Source organism: Squalius cephalus, assembly GCF_949319135.1.
Source record: "Squalius cephalus genome assembly, chromosome: 20".
NCBI classification, from domain to species: domain Eukaryota; kingdom Metazoa; phylum Chordata; class Actinopteri; order Cypriniformes; family Leuciscidae; genus Squalius; species Squalius cephalus.
This window is the reverse complement of record NC_137141.1, coordinates 15,931,427-15,949,785: the sequence shown is the minus strand read 5'-3', so window position 1 is coordinate 15,949,785 and position 18,359 is coordinate 15,931,427. Positions and strand designations below refer to the sequence as shown.

The window sequence follows — 18,359 nt, the reverse complement described above, 5'->3', positions numbered from 1 at the left end:
AGACTTTCGTTCATCTTCTGAATACAAATAAAGATATTTTTGATGAAATCCGAGAGCTTTCTGTCCCTCCCATAGGCAGCAACATCATTGCAACTTTCAAGGTCCAGAAAGGTAGTAAAGACATTGTTAAAATAGTCTATGTGACTACAGTGGCTCAACCTTAATGTTATGAAACGACGAGAATACTTTTTGTGCGCAAAAACAAAACATAAATAACGACTTTATTCTGATGTAGAACCCAGAAGCGCTGCACTGTGCTTACTAGATCAACAGCATAGTAGTCTGACACAGACGAGAAGAAATTGTTAAATAAAGTCGTTATTTTTGTTTTGTTTTTTTGCCTAAAGAATTCTTGTCGCTCCATAACATTAGGGTTGAACCAATGTCTTTAATACCTTTCTGGGCCTTTGGCTTTGCTGCCTATGGGAGGGACAGAAAGCTCACGGATTTCATTAAAAATATCTTAATTCGTGTTCCGAAGATGAACGAAGGTCATGTGGGTTTGGAACGACATGAGGGTGAGTACTTAATGACAGAATTTACATTTTTGGGTGAACTAACATTTTATTAACGGACAGCAACAGGTTTGTTAGGCTTCTGTCACTTTAAGACCGAATCCACGGATCCAATACACTTATACACATAAGACATTACCGTCTGTTTAAGTGAATACTCACCAAAATGGACATTATGTTATAATTGTGTGTATTTGTCCGTTCAATCGCGAAAAAACTCAAAAGAGTGTATATTTACTGACATATCGCTTGAGACTTACTGATATAAATATTATAATTAAACTTAAATTGGAGTACTTTTTATTGCACAATGCCCATTTCTTAATATTAAGCCTAAAATGTGTTTAATATCACTGTTAGTAAGAATAGTATTATCACTGTATAATTTAAATGCAATATATTTTAAGTGTACCTAAAACATACTTGCAATGTTCCATTTTAGCATAATTAAATATTTTAGCATAATTAAAGTATATCTTAAGTTGGACCTCAGCACTACTTCTGGATAGCTAAAGTGCATCAAGTACACAATTAGTTGTTGTAATTTAGCAGACTTTAAGTATACCAATTTAGGTATACTTTTAGGGTATCTAGGGTATCAATTTACAATTTAGGGTATCTATCTATCTATAAATTACAGGAACGTCTATCTGTCTGTGTGTCTGTTATTCACATATCAAACCATTAGTCCGATGGATTTCAAACTTGACAGGTGTCTTGCTATGGGCACAAGTGTGTGCAGTGTCAAGTTTGACGTTGTTTGGATAAGAAATGCAAAAGATATAGTTAAATATATCGGTAAAAGAAGCACACATTGGCTTTTGCCGCTCTACCGCTGGCCACTCCCCCTCTCACACTAACACTGAGTGAGCACAGCGCAGGACCAGAGGCCACTCCCCCTCTCACACTAACACTGAGTGAGCACAGCGCAGGACCAGAGGCCACTCCCCCTCTCACACTGACACTGAGTGAGAACAGCGCAGGACCAGAGGCCACTCCCCCTCTCACACTGACACTGAGTGAGAACAGCGCAGGGCCAGAGGCCACTCCCCCTCTCACACTAACACTGAGTGAGCACAGCGCAGGACCAGAGGCCACTCCCCCTCTCACACTGACACTGAGTGAGAACAGCGCAGGACCAGAGGCCACTCCCCCTCTCACACTGACACTGAGTGAGAACAGCGCAGGGCCAGAGGCCACTCCCCCTCTCACACTGCACACTGAGTGAGCACAGCGCAGGACCAGAGGCCACTCCCCCTCTCACACTGACACTGAGTGAGAACAGCGCAGGACCAGAGGCCACTCCCCCTCTCACACTGACACTGAGTGAGAACAGCGCAGGACCAGAGGCCACTCCCCCTCTCACACTGACACTGAGTGAGAACAGCGCAGGACCAGAGGCCACTCCCCCTCTCACACTGACACTGAGTGAGAACAGCGCAGGGCCAGAGGCCACTCCCCCTCTCACACTAACACTGAGTGAGCACAGCGCAGGACCAGAGGCCACTCCCCCTCTCACACTAACACTGAGTGAGCACAGCGCAGGACCAGAGGCCACTCCCCCTCTCACACTAACACTGAGTGAGCACAGCGCAGGACCAGAGGCCACTCCCCCTCTCACACTGACACTGAGTGAGAACAGCGCAGGGCCAGAGGCCACTCCCCCTCTCACACTGCACACACTGAGTAAGTACAGTGCAGGACCAGAGACGGAGAGGGTCAAAGTAAGCAACAGAGCTTAAGTAGCGCTTTCTCGGAGTTCATTGTGTAGCCTGCTCCCTGAATCGTCGCGCTTATTCATTTGTGGATGTTAACTGAATCTGTAAGTCAGCTACACTGTTTACTTCTGAATATTATATTTTATTCTGGTGCGCTTAACGTTATCGCTACTGTGTAATAGTAGCCTATGCTATTTACCAACTAAACATATCCTATTCAATGCGTTCACAGTCTCTTTCACGGCCATCATTTATAGTAGCCTATTCACAAACTGTTTGCTCAAGCATAGCCTGGTCTCAATGCTAAGTTATTACTGTGTCATGCGTGCTGAAGTTAGCCTGTAACTATGTGATGTTGAATATGCTATGTTAAATAGTTGCCCTGCCTATTCAACAGGATAGCTTATGTAGGCTATGCAGGCTTAAACGAGGTTAACTCTCCTCTTACCGATCGTGACGGCAAATCCCCATATCCTTATTGTACACCATACCACTTACTTCATATACTGTTTATACTGCACTACCTGTCTATACTGTTCACTTTGCTCTTTTCTGCATTTTTGCACTTCTGGTTAGACGCTAACTGCCTTTCATTGTCTCTATAATTGTAATCTGCACAATGACAACAAAGTTTAAACTAATGTAAATCTAATCTAATCTAAACTCCTGCTACCTGTAAACAGATACCCAAATACATGTCACTTAATATCACCATTTTTTGCAACCATGTAGTTCAATTTTGCATATTTATTGTATGTCATTATGTCAGTATCAGTATTTGCTTTCTACCATGCACAAATAAAAATGTCACTGAACTTTTGCTGTGTAATTGTAACAATGAGCACTCAAACACATCAAACCAACAATTACTAAAAACACAAAAACTGATTTTGCACGGGCACTGCACTAGTTTATATTAAGTACATCAATATATAAATCTGTTTGTAGTATACTTAGCATAAAATAAATGAATTTCAAATATATTTTAATATATTTATTTTTCACTAGGGTAACATTTTTGTCTCGTTTTTATTCTTTGATGAAAAAGACGATAGATAGTTTTTGTCATTCAAAACGGGTTTTTATTTGGTTATCATCTCGTTTTCGTCAGTGAAATAATGGCGTTGATGAAAATTGACAAATTATTCGTCAATGAAATTAACACTGTGTGGTTGGTTATGATTCTAAGCTGCAAACCAGACCAGATGCTATTATGCCAATAGTCAAATGTCTGGCTGAGCGAGTCTTGACCTGTTAGCCTGACAATGTCCAACTAGGCCATCTAGACCTTTCTGCACCTCATTGCCCCGAGCTCCCATGCAAAACATCCACAAAGGGCCACCTGGCATGCTTGACTAGTAAATAATCAATACCGATTTCCAAACGTTCTCCCTTGTTTGACCTGGGGGCTATTAATTCCTTGAGAGTGGTGGGTAGGCACTGTAGACAGAGATTTATAGTAGAAGCAGACAGCTGTGGATGATGAATGCGGGTGTCACTACAGGCCCAGCACAGGCAGTGAGGAGGCCGCGGGCACGAGGAGGACCCTGAAAATGTGCATAGCTGCTCTTCTAGTTCTCAGCTCAACAGCATGGGCACTACAACAGAACCTTAGCGTCAAACTCAAGCAGATGCCCCTTTACTTATCTCAAGCTCATTACAGTTAGTGAGAGTAGACAACATTGATTTAATGTACTGTCTTTCATAACCCAGACTTCTAATTCACTGGAGTTTTGTGGAAAGATATATTTCAGCAGAATTGACACCCAGGAGCACAATAATACAATATATGAAACTGCACTTCAGATTACACATGAGCTCTTTTAAGTTCACTTGCTGCCTACTGTCTCCTTAGGCAGCGTCTTAACTTCACAAGTCACCAATTTAGATTTCTCTACATAGCAATCTACATCTCTGTACATCACACAGATATTGCTCTTCCAATTGACTCAATTTGATTCTAATTTGATTGTTTTATTTTATTTTATTTTTTTCATGAAGCTTAGTGTAGTTCATTCTAGAATTGTCTTAGACATAAAGTGTGCGATGCCGCCATAAAATTTGGCCTAAACAAATTATAATGTCTACTCTCACTAACGTTTATTATACCATGGGTTTTTATCAAACTTTTTAATCAGAAGCTTTGGGAAGAACATATTGCTTCTCTGGTTGTAAATAGCTTAGCTGTACAGCATGGACTTACATACGAAAGATCGCTCAATCTATCCTTTTTTTTTTGTTTCTGTTTTTTGAGTCTGCAAGGCAAGATAACAACCTGATGAAATTTTTAGTCCATCCACACACTCAAACGGATTTCTTTCTGTGTCTGGAGCCAGTCAATCCTTACGTTCCCTTGCGGCCGAATCCATAAAACTGAGATAGACAGATCCTTGGTGTGAGTCTTCTCATGTCTATCTATAGGTGGAGTCTCAGTTACAGCTGCTTGCCTTCCCTTCAAACTACATTCCAGGTGTTGTTAGATAAAAGCCTGGCATTATATTTAAATGTCAGATTTCTATGGACACTCTATTCTAGTAACCCTTCTGTTCTCCCAGGGGAACAAATATTTGTTCTCAGTTGAAATGCTTATTTTGACATTGTGACATTTTTTGCTGTTCTTCTATGGTTTGCACCATGCTCCAAAAGTCAATTAATGCAATTAAAGAATATTTCAGTGAAGAGGTTTAACGGTTTAGACAACTTAAATGTGATTTTCGAGCTAGGTTACAGAATCAAGACTCTAGGAAGGGTGTGGATATTTCACATCTATGAGCGGCTCATCAGCTGAAATAACTGGCTGACATTTTACGGGCCGCCTGAACGCATCAAAATGACAATGCCAAAGAATGGACCAAATTGCAGAGTATCAATTTGTGTCAGAGACTATGGCTGCCCCTGATGTTGTGGACAATTTGCAAGATGAAACTTGATTTAGGTGATGAAAAATGCACCAGACAGGATAAATAGAAATGATAATGTTACAAATAACAGCAATCATTGTCTAATCAGTGTCTCCCAGTTTTCAGTCATGTTGAAATCCTCAAGGTCAAATTCGGGCCTATGTTATGGATCCAGGGATTCTCTGTACAATCGTTCCCTTTCTTATATTAAATTGTGTTTGTGTGTGTGTGTGTGTGTGTGTGTGTGTGTGTGTGTGTGTGTGTGTGTGTGTGTGTGTGTGTATGAATTTCAATAACTGTAGTTGATATTTGATTTTAAGAAAACACAGTCTATATATGTTGTACCATCATGAAAATATATGAGACATGGAGTTCTATAATATACACTCCATATTCTAGACCAATAAGTGCTTGGAATGTCTCTGATTGTGCAGGTGAAGTAATCTTACCTTCATGATGTAAGAGTTTTAACAGAGCCTGGTACGTCAATCTATCTGACAGCACCATGATGGTTTACAGAGGGAAAATACTGTTTTTGAAAGAACAATAAGAGTCCTCAGCTAGCAGTTTTAGTGTTGTAGAGAAAAATGACTATGTTTGTATGAGATGCGAGGAACCAACCTATGGCTTTGTCTGAAAAATGGATTCCCCTCAGGGAGAATGATATTTATGATCTATCAGATAAGAAGCACGACAGAAGAGAAAAGCCTGCAAATCGCAGTGACTTTTCTTCAGGAACAGAACAGAATCTTTCCATTCCACTCTGTCCTTCCTGCACCTGAGAGGATGTTTGATTTTCTCCCCGCAACGTGCAGGATTAACTGTAATATCAGGGCTGGGGCGTTTGTGACGATAGCTTGCACTCACAAACAATGTGATGTTCTAAAATGTACCCACAAAAAAAGATCTTCTCTAGGAGAAATTAGCTTAAACGGGCAATTTCACACCCCGGCAAATTTCTTCGGCGTTTGGAGGTTTAATATGCTCTATGCTGGTTTAACGGTCAGACTGTTCCAAATAAGGAAGGCGCAAAAAATATCCCAGATGGCCCTTTACCACATATAAAACTCTATGCAAATGCTAAGAGCACATAACCGATGTCTTACTTTCAACTGACAGGCACTAGGACCCAGAGCACAAGATTTGGGTAGCATGCAGGGGGCAGGATTTTTTTTTAGAGCTTTTGTGGCAGAAAGTGCCATTGCGGCTTTGTCAACCCATTACCATAGTTATCAAGGAAACCAGACCCACATGCTTGTGCCAGCGCAGCCTGAGTCAATTACCACTGAGAGACAGTCATTTGTAGGCAGTGGCCTGGCCTATTGGTATTATCACAGGTCATATTTGAATAAAGTCACCTTGCTGGTGTCTCTATTTAGCATCTAGCATTTAAAAAAAAGAAAATTGCATATTCATGTTCATTATCTTCGAAAACCAGATAAAGATATCACATATATTATCATCATCATTCACTGATTATTTGCTTACATCCGCACAGGTTGTTTACAAAAACAATGACATCAGGCTGGAACTCTCCCGGCTCGCCCGCATTGTGGACCCCAAAATGAAGATCCAGGGAGATGTGGTGTTCAAGTGCGAGAATGTGGCCACCCTGGACCCCATCTCGTTCGAGACGCCCGAGGCCTATATCAGCCTACCTAAGTGGAACACCAAACGCATGGGCTCCATCTCCTTCGACTTCCGTACCACTGAACCAAACGGCCTTATTCTCTTTACCCACGGGAAGCAGCAGGAAAGAAAGGATGCCCGTAGCCAAAAGAATACAAAAGTGGACTTTTTTGCAGTGGAGCTTCTGGATGGAAGTTTGTACCTGCTGCTGGACATGGGCTCTGGGACTATCAAAGTAAAAGCCACACTGAACAAGGTGAACGACGGGGCCTGGTACCATGTGGACATCCAGCGAGATGGAAGATCAGGTCAGTGTGTGTAGATACTCAGACAAATACACTCACACACACACTTAAGTGTTATTTATACCATGCTTAACACATTTAATAAATGATTTGAATCCAGTACATACAGTACATGCATACATGCATTTATTTATTTGTTTCTACACTACTCTCTATTGTAGTAAAGTTAATATTATTGGCACCTTTATGATAAATGTGATTTTTCTCATTTGTTGCTTAGGGTAAAAATGTCTGATAAATAAATGCCAAGTAATTCAATTTAAATATATGAGAATTAGACATTTTTTAATAATAATAATTGTAGTAATCATAATAACATTAATAATAATAATAATAATAATAATAATCATTATTAATTGTATTCATGTATTATTTATTATTGAATGATTGATTATTATTTATTTAGTGACTTGTTTCACATGCAAAGAGATTACAGGATTACATAATGTAATTCCTAATTAAACATTTAATTCTAAACATGTTTTACACACAAAAGCAGTTAAAAACAATTTGGCACCCATATTAACAGGTTAGGCCTAAAGGTTAGAGAGAGAGTGTTGAAAATGGCCTTGTACATAAAAATTGCGACAGAAATTACTAACATTTACTAACATTATAAGTAAAATTAAAGCGACATATCCTATATTTCCATTTTCGATGTGGGTAATATGCTCTTAGAAATAAAGACATTGTGATAAATTGTGTCTTATTTTTAAAACCAATTTTTACCTTTAAGCTCATGAACAACTCCCACTTTGTTTCATTATTAAATCGGTTGGATACTGTAATTGCTTGTGTGTTTTCCATCGGCGTTAAGCTCTGCAGCCCAAAGATAACAGCTTTAAACAAAAAGCGCAGTGGTTAGTCACCAATAATGGACACATTTAGTCCAAAGTAGGCTGACATTTTCATTTCACATCTACTTTGACAGAACTTTCTATTAGGGTTTATCCCCCTCTATCTTTCTCTGTATCCTCATTCACCTCTTTCTTTCTTCCTTTGCCCTTGAATCGCTGGCACTCTGTTTCTGAATCGATCGACGACTACTCCATATCACTTCATAGCACAGGGCCCTTGGGAGGTCTTGTAGGATATCAATAATGCGAGGTTTTAGACAGAGCCATGTGGGTGACTGGACCAGTGTCAGTTCTGAAGAGATTATTCCCATTGATCCCTGGTTCCCCACATGGGATGCATTGTTTACATCTGCGTGTCTGTATGAGAGACACCGCTTTACAAGATTCACACACTCCCGATGAGGTCATAAATAGGAAATAATCCTCTCATAGCCCCCCACTCTCTCTATCTCATAGTCGATGGATGGTCATTATATCCCTATCTTTGTCTCTTGTGCACAGTGGACACAGGACAGACTGTCTGAGATTACGCAGTACAGTAATGTATAGTTGTTTAGTTTACAGTCTGTCCACATAAAAAAGAAGGATGTACTTTGAAAGTATTTTAACATTTAACATAAAAAAAAAATCCTGTTAATTTTTTTATTCAGTCCTTAAAATAGCTTGAATGTAACTCTACACCCTTGTTTCATTTAGTATACGTGGATCCATGAATATGGAAATTAGTCCCACCTCCACTCACTCACACCAGTTTAATGAGTTTTGTGAAATCCTTCATTCTGATTGGTCAATTGTGCCATCCAGCAGTATGTTATCCCTCGATAACAACCGGTAAAAGTTTCAAGTTTCAAAGTTTCAAAGGTTTTATTTGTCACATACTCATACAAGATGCGCAGTGAAATGTTTTTGTGACACGCCCTGTACTTCTGTGCTTAATTGTAATAAAAATATGTAATGTAAATAAATAAAAAAATAAATAAATAAATAAATAAATAAATAAAATAATAAAAAAAAATAAAATAAAAAAAACTGATAACACAGGCCCATCTGGGTAACTGTCACTAAAGTCGCCATTTTACGCTTGCTGAGAACAATCTTTCCTCATTGATGTTTCGTGTTTGGTGAGCTTATAAAATATTAAAACAGTTATTTAATTATGTCATCCAGTATCGCGGACTCGCTCTCTCTTGTTTCATATAAATGCAGCTGCTGCCATTTTGTGACAATTGTTTTGTGCACTGTAATGGAATTTAAGATAACAAACAAGTACGATTTTAAAACGGTTTCATCTCATCAATATCTCTTATCCCCATAATTATTTATGTGGTGAAATACCATGTAATAAGTGGTATGACTGTATGGTATGAGTGGTATGACCTCCGCTTCGCGCCGGGGTCCTGATCACCCTGTTGGGGTTTATTCTGCGATAACAACCGGCTGGGTGTACATTATCCCTTTCTTAACCATACGTTTTGTCAGATTAAAATTACTTCTGGGGACATTTTAGAGGTTAAACACATACCTAAACTGCAACAAAAAAAAAGAACCATAAAATGGTTTTGGACCTCTAACAATAACTCTGTGAATATATTTTATTTTTGAAGGATTACTCATATAATCTTTGTCTCACTTTTGATTATTCCCAGGCACCATATCTGTTAACAGCCGTCGCACTCCGTTCACTGCCAGTGGAGAAAATGAGATCCTGGACCTGGAGGGGGACATGTACCTAGGCGGCCTCCCTGATAACCGGGCAGGCCTAATCCTTCCCACTGAACTATGGACCGCCATGCTAAACTACGGCTATGTCGGATGCATTCGGGACCTGTTCATTGACGGTCGCAGTAAGGACATCAGACAAATTGCTGAGGACCAGAATGGTGCAGGCATCAAACCTTCCTGCAACAAGATGCCAGTCAAGCAGTGCGACAGCTATCCGTGCAAGAACAAAGGCGTGTGCAAAGAAGGATGGAATCGCTTTATCTGCGACTGCACAGGGACCGGTTACTGGTCCCGCTCCTGCGAGAGGGGTGAGTTATCTGCCTTTACATTTACTATTCCTTTATTAGTTCATATAAAATCAACAAGCCTGGATTTCTAGAATACATTTTTCATTTTATTTTAGAATAAACATGAGAGGCGGGTTTAGTTTCGATTGCAACATTTGAATGATAAAAAAAGACAACTTACAATCACCGTCACGCTAGTTTGTTTAGCTTCTCACCTACAAAATCCCATCTGCTGCTGTTTGTAAACAGCAGATTAGCTCTCACATAATCAGTTAAACTATAAGCTCATTAATATCTCAGCACGTTGCTGTATCGAAGCTGATGTTCTCCGGCGTTTGGGGAGTCGTGCCTGTTATGATGTCATAACTTGGAAAAAGTCCAACCCCACGTACAGATCTTCAAATTTGCAGATTTCATAGGCAAAGAGATTACTATTTGCATGAAAAATTAAGTGAAATGTAACAATGTTGAGACAAATGTTTTGGTAGAGGAAATCAATGGGTTTTTGAGTGGTTGTGAATCTTTAGCTTGAGTCTGTTGTGACTGCATGTTAGAATGACTCCATATGGGCCGGTACGCAGGGGTTCCAGGTAACCAGGTAATAGAGGGACTTCCAGCATGTCTGTGAACACTGAGCATAGCAAATTGCTTATTATATTGGCATGAGAGCTGGATTCTCTTATGGGCTGAATTACGCCGCATTCATTTAGTTGATATTACAAGAAACCATTGTTATCTTTTTATTTTAATCTGGGTCTATATAACATATTTTGATAATCACTTTTGTAGACAGTAGAGCAGTAGTTCTCAAAGGATTTGAACCAAGTACTGCCAAGTCCCTTTAAGTCAAGTTTCTTCATCCTGCCATCTTGGTAAATGCTGTTTACAGTGATGTATCTACAGCTCCCTATATACTTCAATGAATACAGACCGAAATATGCATCACTGTTTGTCAAGAAAACAATTCTATAACGTATCAAATCACCAATACTATTTGACAACAACAGTATTGTATGGTGCTTGCCTGCTTATGTATTTAAGTTTTTTTTTTTTTTTTTTTTTCTTAAACTAGCTTCTATACTACTTTGTACTTTGTACTTTGTACTTTGTACTACTTTGCAGTAAAGCTAATATTGTTGACACCGTTGTGATAAATTGCTTGTGATTTGCATTATTTGTTGCTTTTGGGAAAAATGTTTGATAAACAAATGTAAAGCAAGTTAAATGCAAATAGATTAGAAATAAATAATAATAATAATATTTATTATTATTATTATTATTGGGGTAAGGTCAGAATTAAGGTAAGGATTAGGTCACATGTGAAGATTATCTTGGTGATCATTACTCCAATTTCTGATTTGCTGCTTTTAAAAAATATATATTATGTTGACATGTGCCGGTATTCGGTAATGCGATAAATCGCGGTAATGAATATGCACGATATTGTTATCGCGGGCACTTCTAAATACCGTGAAAAATAATAGATCAGAATTTATATTTATCCACCTTATTCTGCTCTAAACAATGGGCGCTGCCATAACGACGACTCCGGTTCCATACTTCCGGTTCGTAGCGCTTGACCTGTACTAGTAGCGAGAGAAGTTCAGTTTTAACGCTAACCACTCTAAACGTTTACTTTATTGAATGCATCTGATACGGAATCGGACATGGGCATTATCTCCTTCTTATCTTATGCTCGAAACACTCAGTTTCTAAAAAGTTTGAAATCTTCTTTGAATTGTTAAAACAAATAACAACAGCACATGAGGAGCTTGAACTCATTGTCTCGCTGCTAGTACAGGTCAAGCGCTACGAACGGAAGTAGGCAACCGGAGTCGTCGTCATGGCAGCGCGCATTGTTTAGACTGAGCAGAATAAGGTGGATAGAATGCGCATTATCTTATTTTCCATAAACCGCTTAAAGAAACACTGCGTACAGTATATATGCTGCGCGAAACACGTGCGCACTCTGATGTAAACAATCCCCGCATGTATTAGCACTGTGTGCATGCGGCGCAGTGCGCACTCTAGTCTAATGTAAACAATCCTCACATGGAGAAGAAGCATGGCGGAAGGAGGAACGCTGCCGTCGATTTATCCCCCTTCTAAAAGCAGGGCTGCCAACTCTACGCATTCTGCGTGAGATTCACGCAATTTACACTTTTTACACGCTCTCGCGCCACACATCCATTTTCTCACGCAGAGAAAAATCGCGGAGCAAAGAGGACACTGACACCGACATACTAGACACAGCAGGTTACTTATGATATGAAAAAAATTCTCAGCTCTCAGGTTCTGTCCATTTTATTACGAAATTCAGACAATAAATACCGTTTTGGTGCTTGTAAATGTGACGTGACAGATCGCTATAACGCCTCAGTTCAAGTAAACCGATCATCTGTTACTTTTTATTTAAAGATACAGTACAACTTACTGAAAGGGATTTATGCCTCATACATAATATCGATCAATCAGTGTTTTTCAGCCACAGAAAGAGGTCAATAAAACTGCAGGTGAACAATTATGTCACAGAACGTTACATTTACCTCAGGAAAGCCATTTAATGACCAACAAGTTAGTTGACTAAAAAAAATAGCTATAGAGAGGAGTATTTTGCTAAATATGTGCACTATATTACATTTGTATTATATTTTTACTTGTGTCATAATTGTTATTATAATGAAAACCAAATTATATTTAATTTAATTTGATATTTTTAACCTTTAATAATACCAGCTGATAGGGCTCTCTGTATGTTTACAGCATTATGTGAGATATATTTTTTCTTGAGAAAAATTAACATGCAGGTTATCTACTGTAGCCTACCTAATATTTATCCAAAGAGTCAATATTGAATCAAGATTGAAATCAAATCCCAAGAATTGAATTGAAATCGTGAAAATTGTGTAAAATTCTGTTTAGTTACCAAATGTTTTGACAATCACAATTACACCTATGCAAGTTGTTATTTTTCTACATCCCCCCCCAATCCATCCGTTTCTCTTGAGCAATTAAAATATCGTGATAATACCGTATACCGTGATAAAAGCTCAATCAATTAATCGCAGCATGAAAATTTGATACCGGCACATGCCTAATATTATGTAGCTTATGGGATGGATTCACAAAAACATCCAGGACATTCAAATTTGAGATTTTAGGCTCATGTTTCTGAGAATGAAAATGCTCTAAATAACAAAAATATGTCTCGAGATTATAAGGGGCAGACAATGACATTAATTGTTTTGTTTTTGTGTTGTTAGAGCACATGGAATGCTATCATCTTCTGTCTTTGTGCAATGTTTTTAGACAGATGTAAAAGTCATATACAACAGTTTAACACTCCATTGGCAGAGAATACAGACTGTACATCAACCTCCTGCACATTCATTTGCCATAAATGTCAGTCATAATCATCTGCAAGGGCATCAAACTATTCTCATTCTGAGTAGAGATGCTTCTAAACATTGTCATTCGACTACACTTATGCCACAAGGCAAAATATTCAGCTTTCTAAGTGTCAGTCACCCACACACATAAACATACACAAACTCTTTGTTGTGATTGATAGCAATGAAATCTGTGCACCTGGAATGCATGGCTCATGTCTGAACTAATAACCAAACACTGAAATGACTAGACAGCCCTAAAATTTAAAAGAGCAATTCATTTTATTAATTACACTTAATTACACACTTAATTACATAATTATTAAGGATGCTAGCTAAGATGCTTGAAGAGCATTTACATAGAAGTACGACTTTGGATCATAGACTTTGGATCATCGGATGCACCATCTGAGACAAGTAGTCAAATGTCTTATAGTTCTGGGTGAGTTTTTAACCGCAGATGCGCGATGATACTGTGTGTGCTTGAGAAACACCCATATTCTGCTTGCTTCCAATTCCTCACACACAACACCACTTGAACCAACCATAAAATAAGCTTTCATAAAGTTTGGAAAGTTTGAAGTGAATTTCAAGGACATTCGCATACTTCATTGCACAGGATATGCGCTGTGAGAAACGCGTGCTTTGCTTGATGTTAAGTGTGTGTGTGTATGCGTGCGTGCGTGTGTGTGTGTGTTTGTTGTGTGTGTGTGTGTGTGTTTGTTGTGTGTGTGTGTGTGTGTGTTATAGCCTTAAACCCTCACTCAGGATATCAGGACTACCTGATATTTGTCCAGATCTATTATCTCCTTCATAGAAGCCTGTAGCTGCTGCTTGGGCCAGACAACTGGCTGCTGTCACACACCACGCTGTACTCCTGTCGGTACACATACACTTCAGATTTTCTCTAATGCACACTCAGCATTTCAACCCTGACAAACACCTCTTTTTTCCAGATTGGGGAAATTTGACATTGTGCTGGACTGAAATGTATAGTATGGAAGTGCTGCAGTTATTTAATAAAGGGAATTTAATGGATTTCTTTTTTTATTAAGCTAGCTTCTATACTACTTTGTACTACTTTGCAGTAAAGCTAATATTGTTGACAGCTTTATGATAAATTGCTCGTGATTCATCTGTTGCTTTGGGAAAAATGTCTGATAAACAAATGTAAAGCAAGTTAAATGCAGATGAGAAATTAGTAATACTACTACTACTACTACTACTACTACTAATAATAATAATAATAATAATAATAATAATGATAAAAAATAATACAGATGGACAGATTGATCTATTATTCTATGTATTATATTATTCTATTATATACTTACAGATGTTCTTTGTTAATTTTCGATTAGTCAGCTTAAACATCTAAACATGTTCTGTCACTTAAATTTATATTAAACAAAAGCCTACAAACTTGTCATTTTTTGATTGGCATGAATTATATTCTAAACAAAGGAAACTTCCCTCACTGAATAGCTTTCTGGAATATAAAACAACGCAAGCTGGAAAGTCTGAATTAACTGAATTCTGCTTCCTTAACATTTATTAAATCTATTATGCAGAATGCAGCTAGGATCTCTCAAGGTCATCGCTTATCTTACGCTTAAAATTACAAACACCCTAACTAAATATGAGCTCAGAAAACTACATTCTGAGGGGTGAGATGAATACAGTGCTGGATTCATTATAGAGGCCCAATTTTAATTTAAAATTTTTACATTACAATATTGTATCTTTTTTTTTGTATGTTACTCTAGCATTGACTATAACATTGACTATATTCACAATAAAGCACAGTGCCAATTGCTTTTATGAAATGGTTATTGCATAATAGACACATTTTCATTAAAGGGGACCTATTATGTCCCTTTTCACAAGATGTAAAATAAGTCTCTGATGTCCCCAGAGTGTGTATGTGAAATTTTAGCTCAAAATACCCAGCCGACCCTTTTTTACAGTATGTTTAAATTGTCACTTTTTGGGGCTTAGAAAAACATGCCGTTTTAGTGTGTGCCCTTTAAATGCAAATGAGCTGCAGCTGCACGGCACAGGGGGCGGAGCCTCACAAGCTTGCGCTCAGTGTCAGAACAATCTCATCTCACGGAATAATGATAATATCAAAACAGAAACTCTCAGTAACAGTGTTCATTTCGACCCGGAGTCGGACAGTAATGCCTACAGAGTCAGAGAATATATGCTGTATGGAGATGGAACAGGTATAGTTTAGTTTAATTACGGTTAAAACGTATGTCATTGCTTGTATCCACTATTAAGCCTGCTGTAGAGGACCCCGTCCGAATGATGGCCAAACATATACTGATGAGTTTAATAAAGTTTATTGTACATCACACAAAAGATGAAGCGTCAGTTTTACTCCATAAAATCACCCTAAGAGCTGAGTAAACACAGTATAAGTGCATAAGTACATAAACGAATTTCGGTAGAGTTGAGGGAACATTTTCTTCGAAAACAAAATTAATCCACCTCGTCTTCAGCGGCTGGGTCAGATTTCGGTAGTAAAGAGAGAGAGAGCTATGTGGATTAATACATCCAGCCACACAACACCTACATTCTCGTCAGTGCAGCAATGGCGGATGTGTACAACTCGCTGTGAACTTGATCAGGGCGGGTCTATGTTAAAACCGCAGTGTCTGTCAACATTCGTGGGTGGGGTGGGTGTTGTGACGTCACACCAGCCCCATGGCTGAAAACAGGTCGTTGGGAGTCACTGCTTATGATTTATAGGGATTAAAAAAAAAGGAGTGAGTGGATTTTTATCACTATAGGGTGGTTGTGTACACACACTGCCAACACACATTTATGTCCAAACACCATGCAAAAGTGAATTTTGCATAATAGGTCCCCTTTAAAACAACATTTTATTAAGCAAATTAATTTCAAGTGCCATCTTTCCGCGGGAAGATACATTACAGTCCCTGAGATGTAAACGTACAATGATTGCTTCAGTTTATATCCGGAGTCTATGTTGTGCATTTATATGTCATAATAATGCAAGTTAGTATCATTTAAATCATCTCTGTTATGTATGGTAACCCTCGTTCCATGAAGGAGGGAACGGAGACATAGGTTGTGAGTGACGAATAGGAATCTCGCTAGAGAGGCCAATCTACTTCGAGTGAAACTAAACTTCAGTTTTTTGCTGAGGAGCTGAGCGGATGAGCTGGCTGCCCCGGCGGGTCGCAGCAGATGTCGTGACTGGACGTACGTCTCCGTTCCCTCCTTCAGGGAACGAGAGTTACCATACATAACCGAGACGTTCCCTATCAGTTGGTCACTCTCGACATACGTTGTGACCGATGAATAGTAATCCCTACCAAAGCACCACAGCTGCTGACCCCATCCAGTGCCCTGTGCGAGCCTCTTGCCCCTTCTATGATAGGCTTACACAGAGTGTATCTGTCACTGTTGTTCCATGATAACCCATACAGTGAGATTATTGGATAACACTGGGACAGTGTGCCCTTTCTGTTAGGAAGGAGAACACTGCTAAAATGCACATTCTTCCCTGAAGGAGTTATGTGGAGATATACATATGGACTAACATACTGCATATGTACTGCATATGAAATACTGGGTTACTTAGCCCAAGGGAAAGACATGGGCTTCCATTTAGGAGCAGCCGTGTAAGAAATACACATATGGGATCCCCGCAGGGTCACACATTTGGGACCCAGCCCAGACCCGGTTCTGAAGGATTCAATGGATAAAGGCCTGGCGCCGGACGCTCCGCCACGTCCGGGCCAAAGGTGTTGGAGGACTCAACAGGTTTTTCATTCTGGAGCAATAAGGGTGCACAGTAGGGTGCAGCAAGCCGACAGAGCCGGGCTTCTCAGTGCTTCTACCCATTTAGGGTGAGAACAAGGGAGGAGACTGGCTCTACACGTAGGCTATAATATCTAGCGAACGTGTTAGGTGTCACCCAGCCCACAGCTCTACAGATATCTGTTAGCGAGGAGCCACGTGTCAGCACCCAGGAGGATGCAACGCCTCTCGTGGAGTGAATACAACCTTAGCGGGCAGGGCACGCCTTGTGCCTGGTAAGCCAAGGCGATGGCATCTACTATCCAGTGGGCCATCCTCTGCTTGTAGACAGCCTTTCCCTTCTTCCGGCCTGGGTAAAAGACAAAGAGCTGGTCTGAGGTCCTGAGACTTTGAGTTCTGTCCACGTGCAGACAAAGAGCGCGAACGGGACAGAGCAAAGCCAAGGTTGGGTCTGCCTCCAGCTCTTGCAGGTTCACCACCTTGTCCCTGAAGAGAGTGGTAGGAACCTTGGGCACATAGCCAGGCCGGGGTCTCAGTACAACATGGTTGTCACCTAGGCACGATTTGTCGACCGAAAATGCCTGCAGGTCCCCTACCCTCTTGACAGAGGCCAGTGCAACCAGCAGCAAAGTCTTCATAGAGAGAAGCTGTTGAGAAGCATTGAGTCTGCTGATTGCATATGCTCAAAGGGAGCATCCTGGAGTGCTCGAAGCACCAGGGAAAGGTCCCCAAAGGTCGCCATTCTCCCGGGAGCACAGCTCTTGATAGCTCGTCGGCCACACGGTTGAGCACACCAGTCACCGGCTGTACAAAAGTAGACTGAGGCGATTAAACACATCCTGCCGCGACGTGGAGGATTAGATCACGGCAGAGGCACAGGGACTCCGCCCCTTTGCAAGAACGAGAGTCTTGACCGTAGCTCCGAGATGGTCATCTTCCCACAATGGGTACATGACTCATCCACGAATGCTGCATCAGCATTTTCAATGCCTAGACACACGACGCAGCGTTCGTGACCATCCCGTGATCCCAGGTATCGACCACATCCAGAAACACACAGGTAGAGTGACATCTTTAAAAAGATGCGCTCTACCCATGTAAGTTCTTTCAGGGGACTGCTCTCCTTGGTGCTGAAGCATGCAGGGGAACGGTCACAGTGAACACAGACAGGGAAGTGTGCAGCCTATCTTGTGGCGATCTTACCAGCCGTAAGAATGGTCTTTCAGCGCTCTTGGTGCACCATAC

At 40.0% G+C, this 18,359-nt stretch overlaps 1 protein-coding gene across 16 annotated transcripts in view; it reads left to right on the top strand.

Annotated features, from left to right (window-relative positions):
- The window catches only part of nrxn3a (neurexin 3a), a 282,065-nt gene that overhangs the window by 67,594 nt on the left and 196,112 nt on the right, over window positions 1-18,359 (top strand). For all 16 annotated transcript variants that reach the window (XR_013819368.1, XR_013819369.1, XR_013819370.1 and 13 more), the window contains exons 8-9: window positions 6,632-7,070; window positions 9,571-9,954. Coding sequence is in view for 13 of the 16 variants with exons in the window: in XM_079852844.1 (XP_079708970.1) it covers window positions 6,632-7,070; window positions 9,571-9,954 (823 nt within the window). In the remaining 3 variants the exon portion in view is untranslated. The remainder of the gene's footprint in view (window positions 1-6,631; window positions 7,071-9,570; window positions 9,955-18,359) is intronic.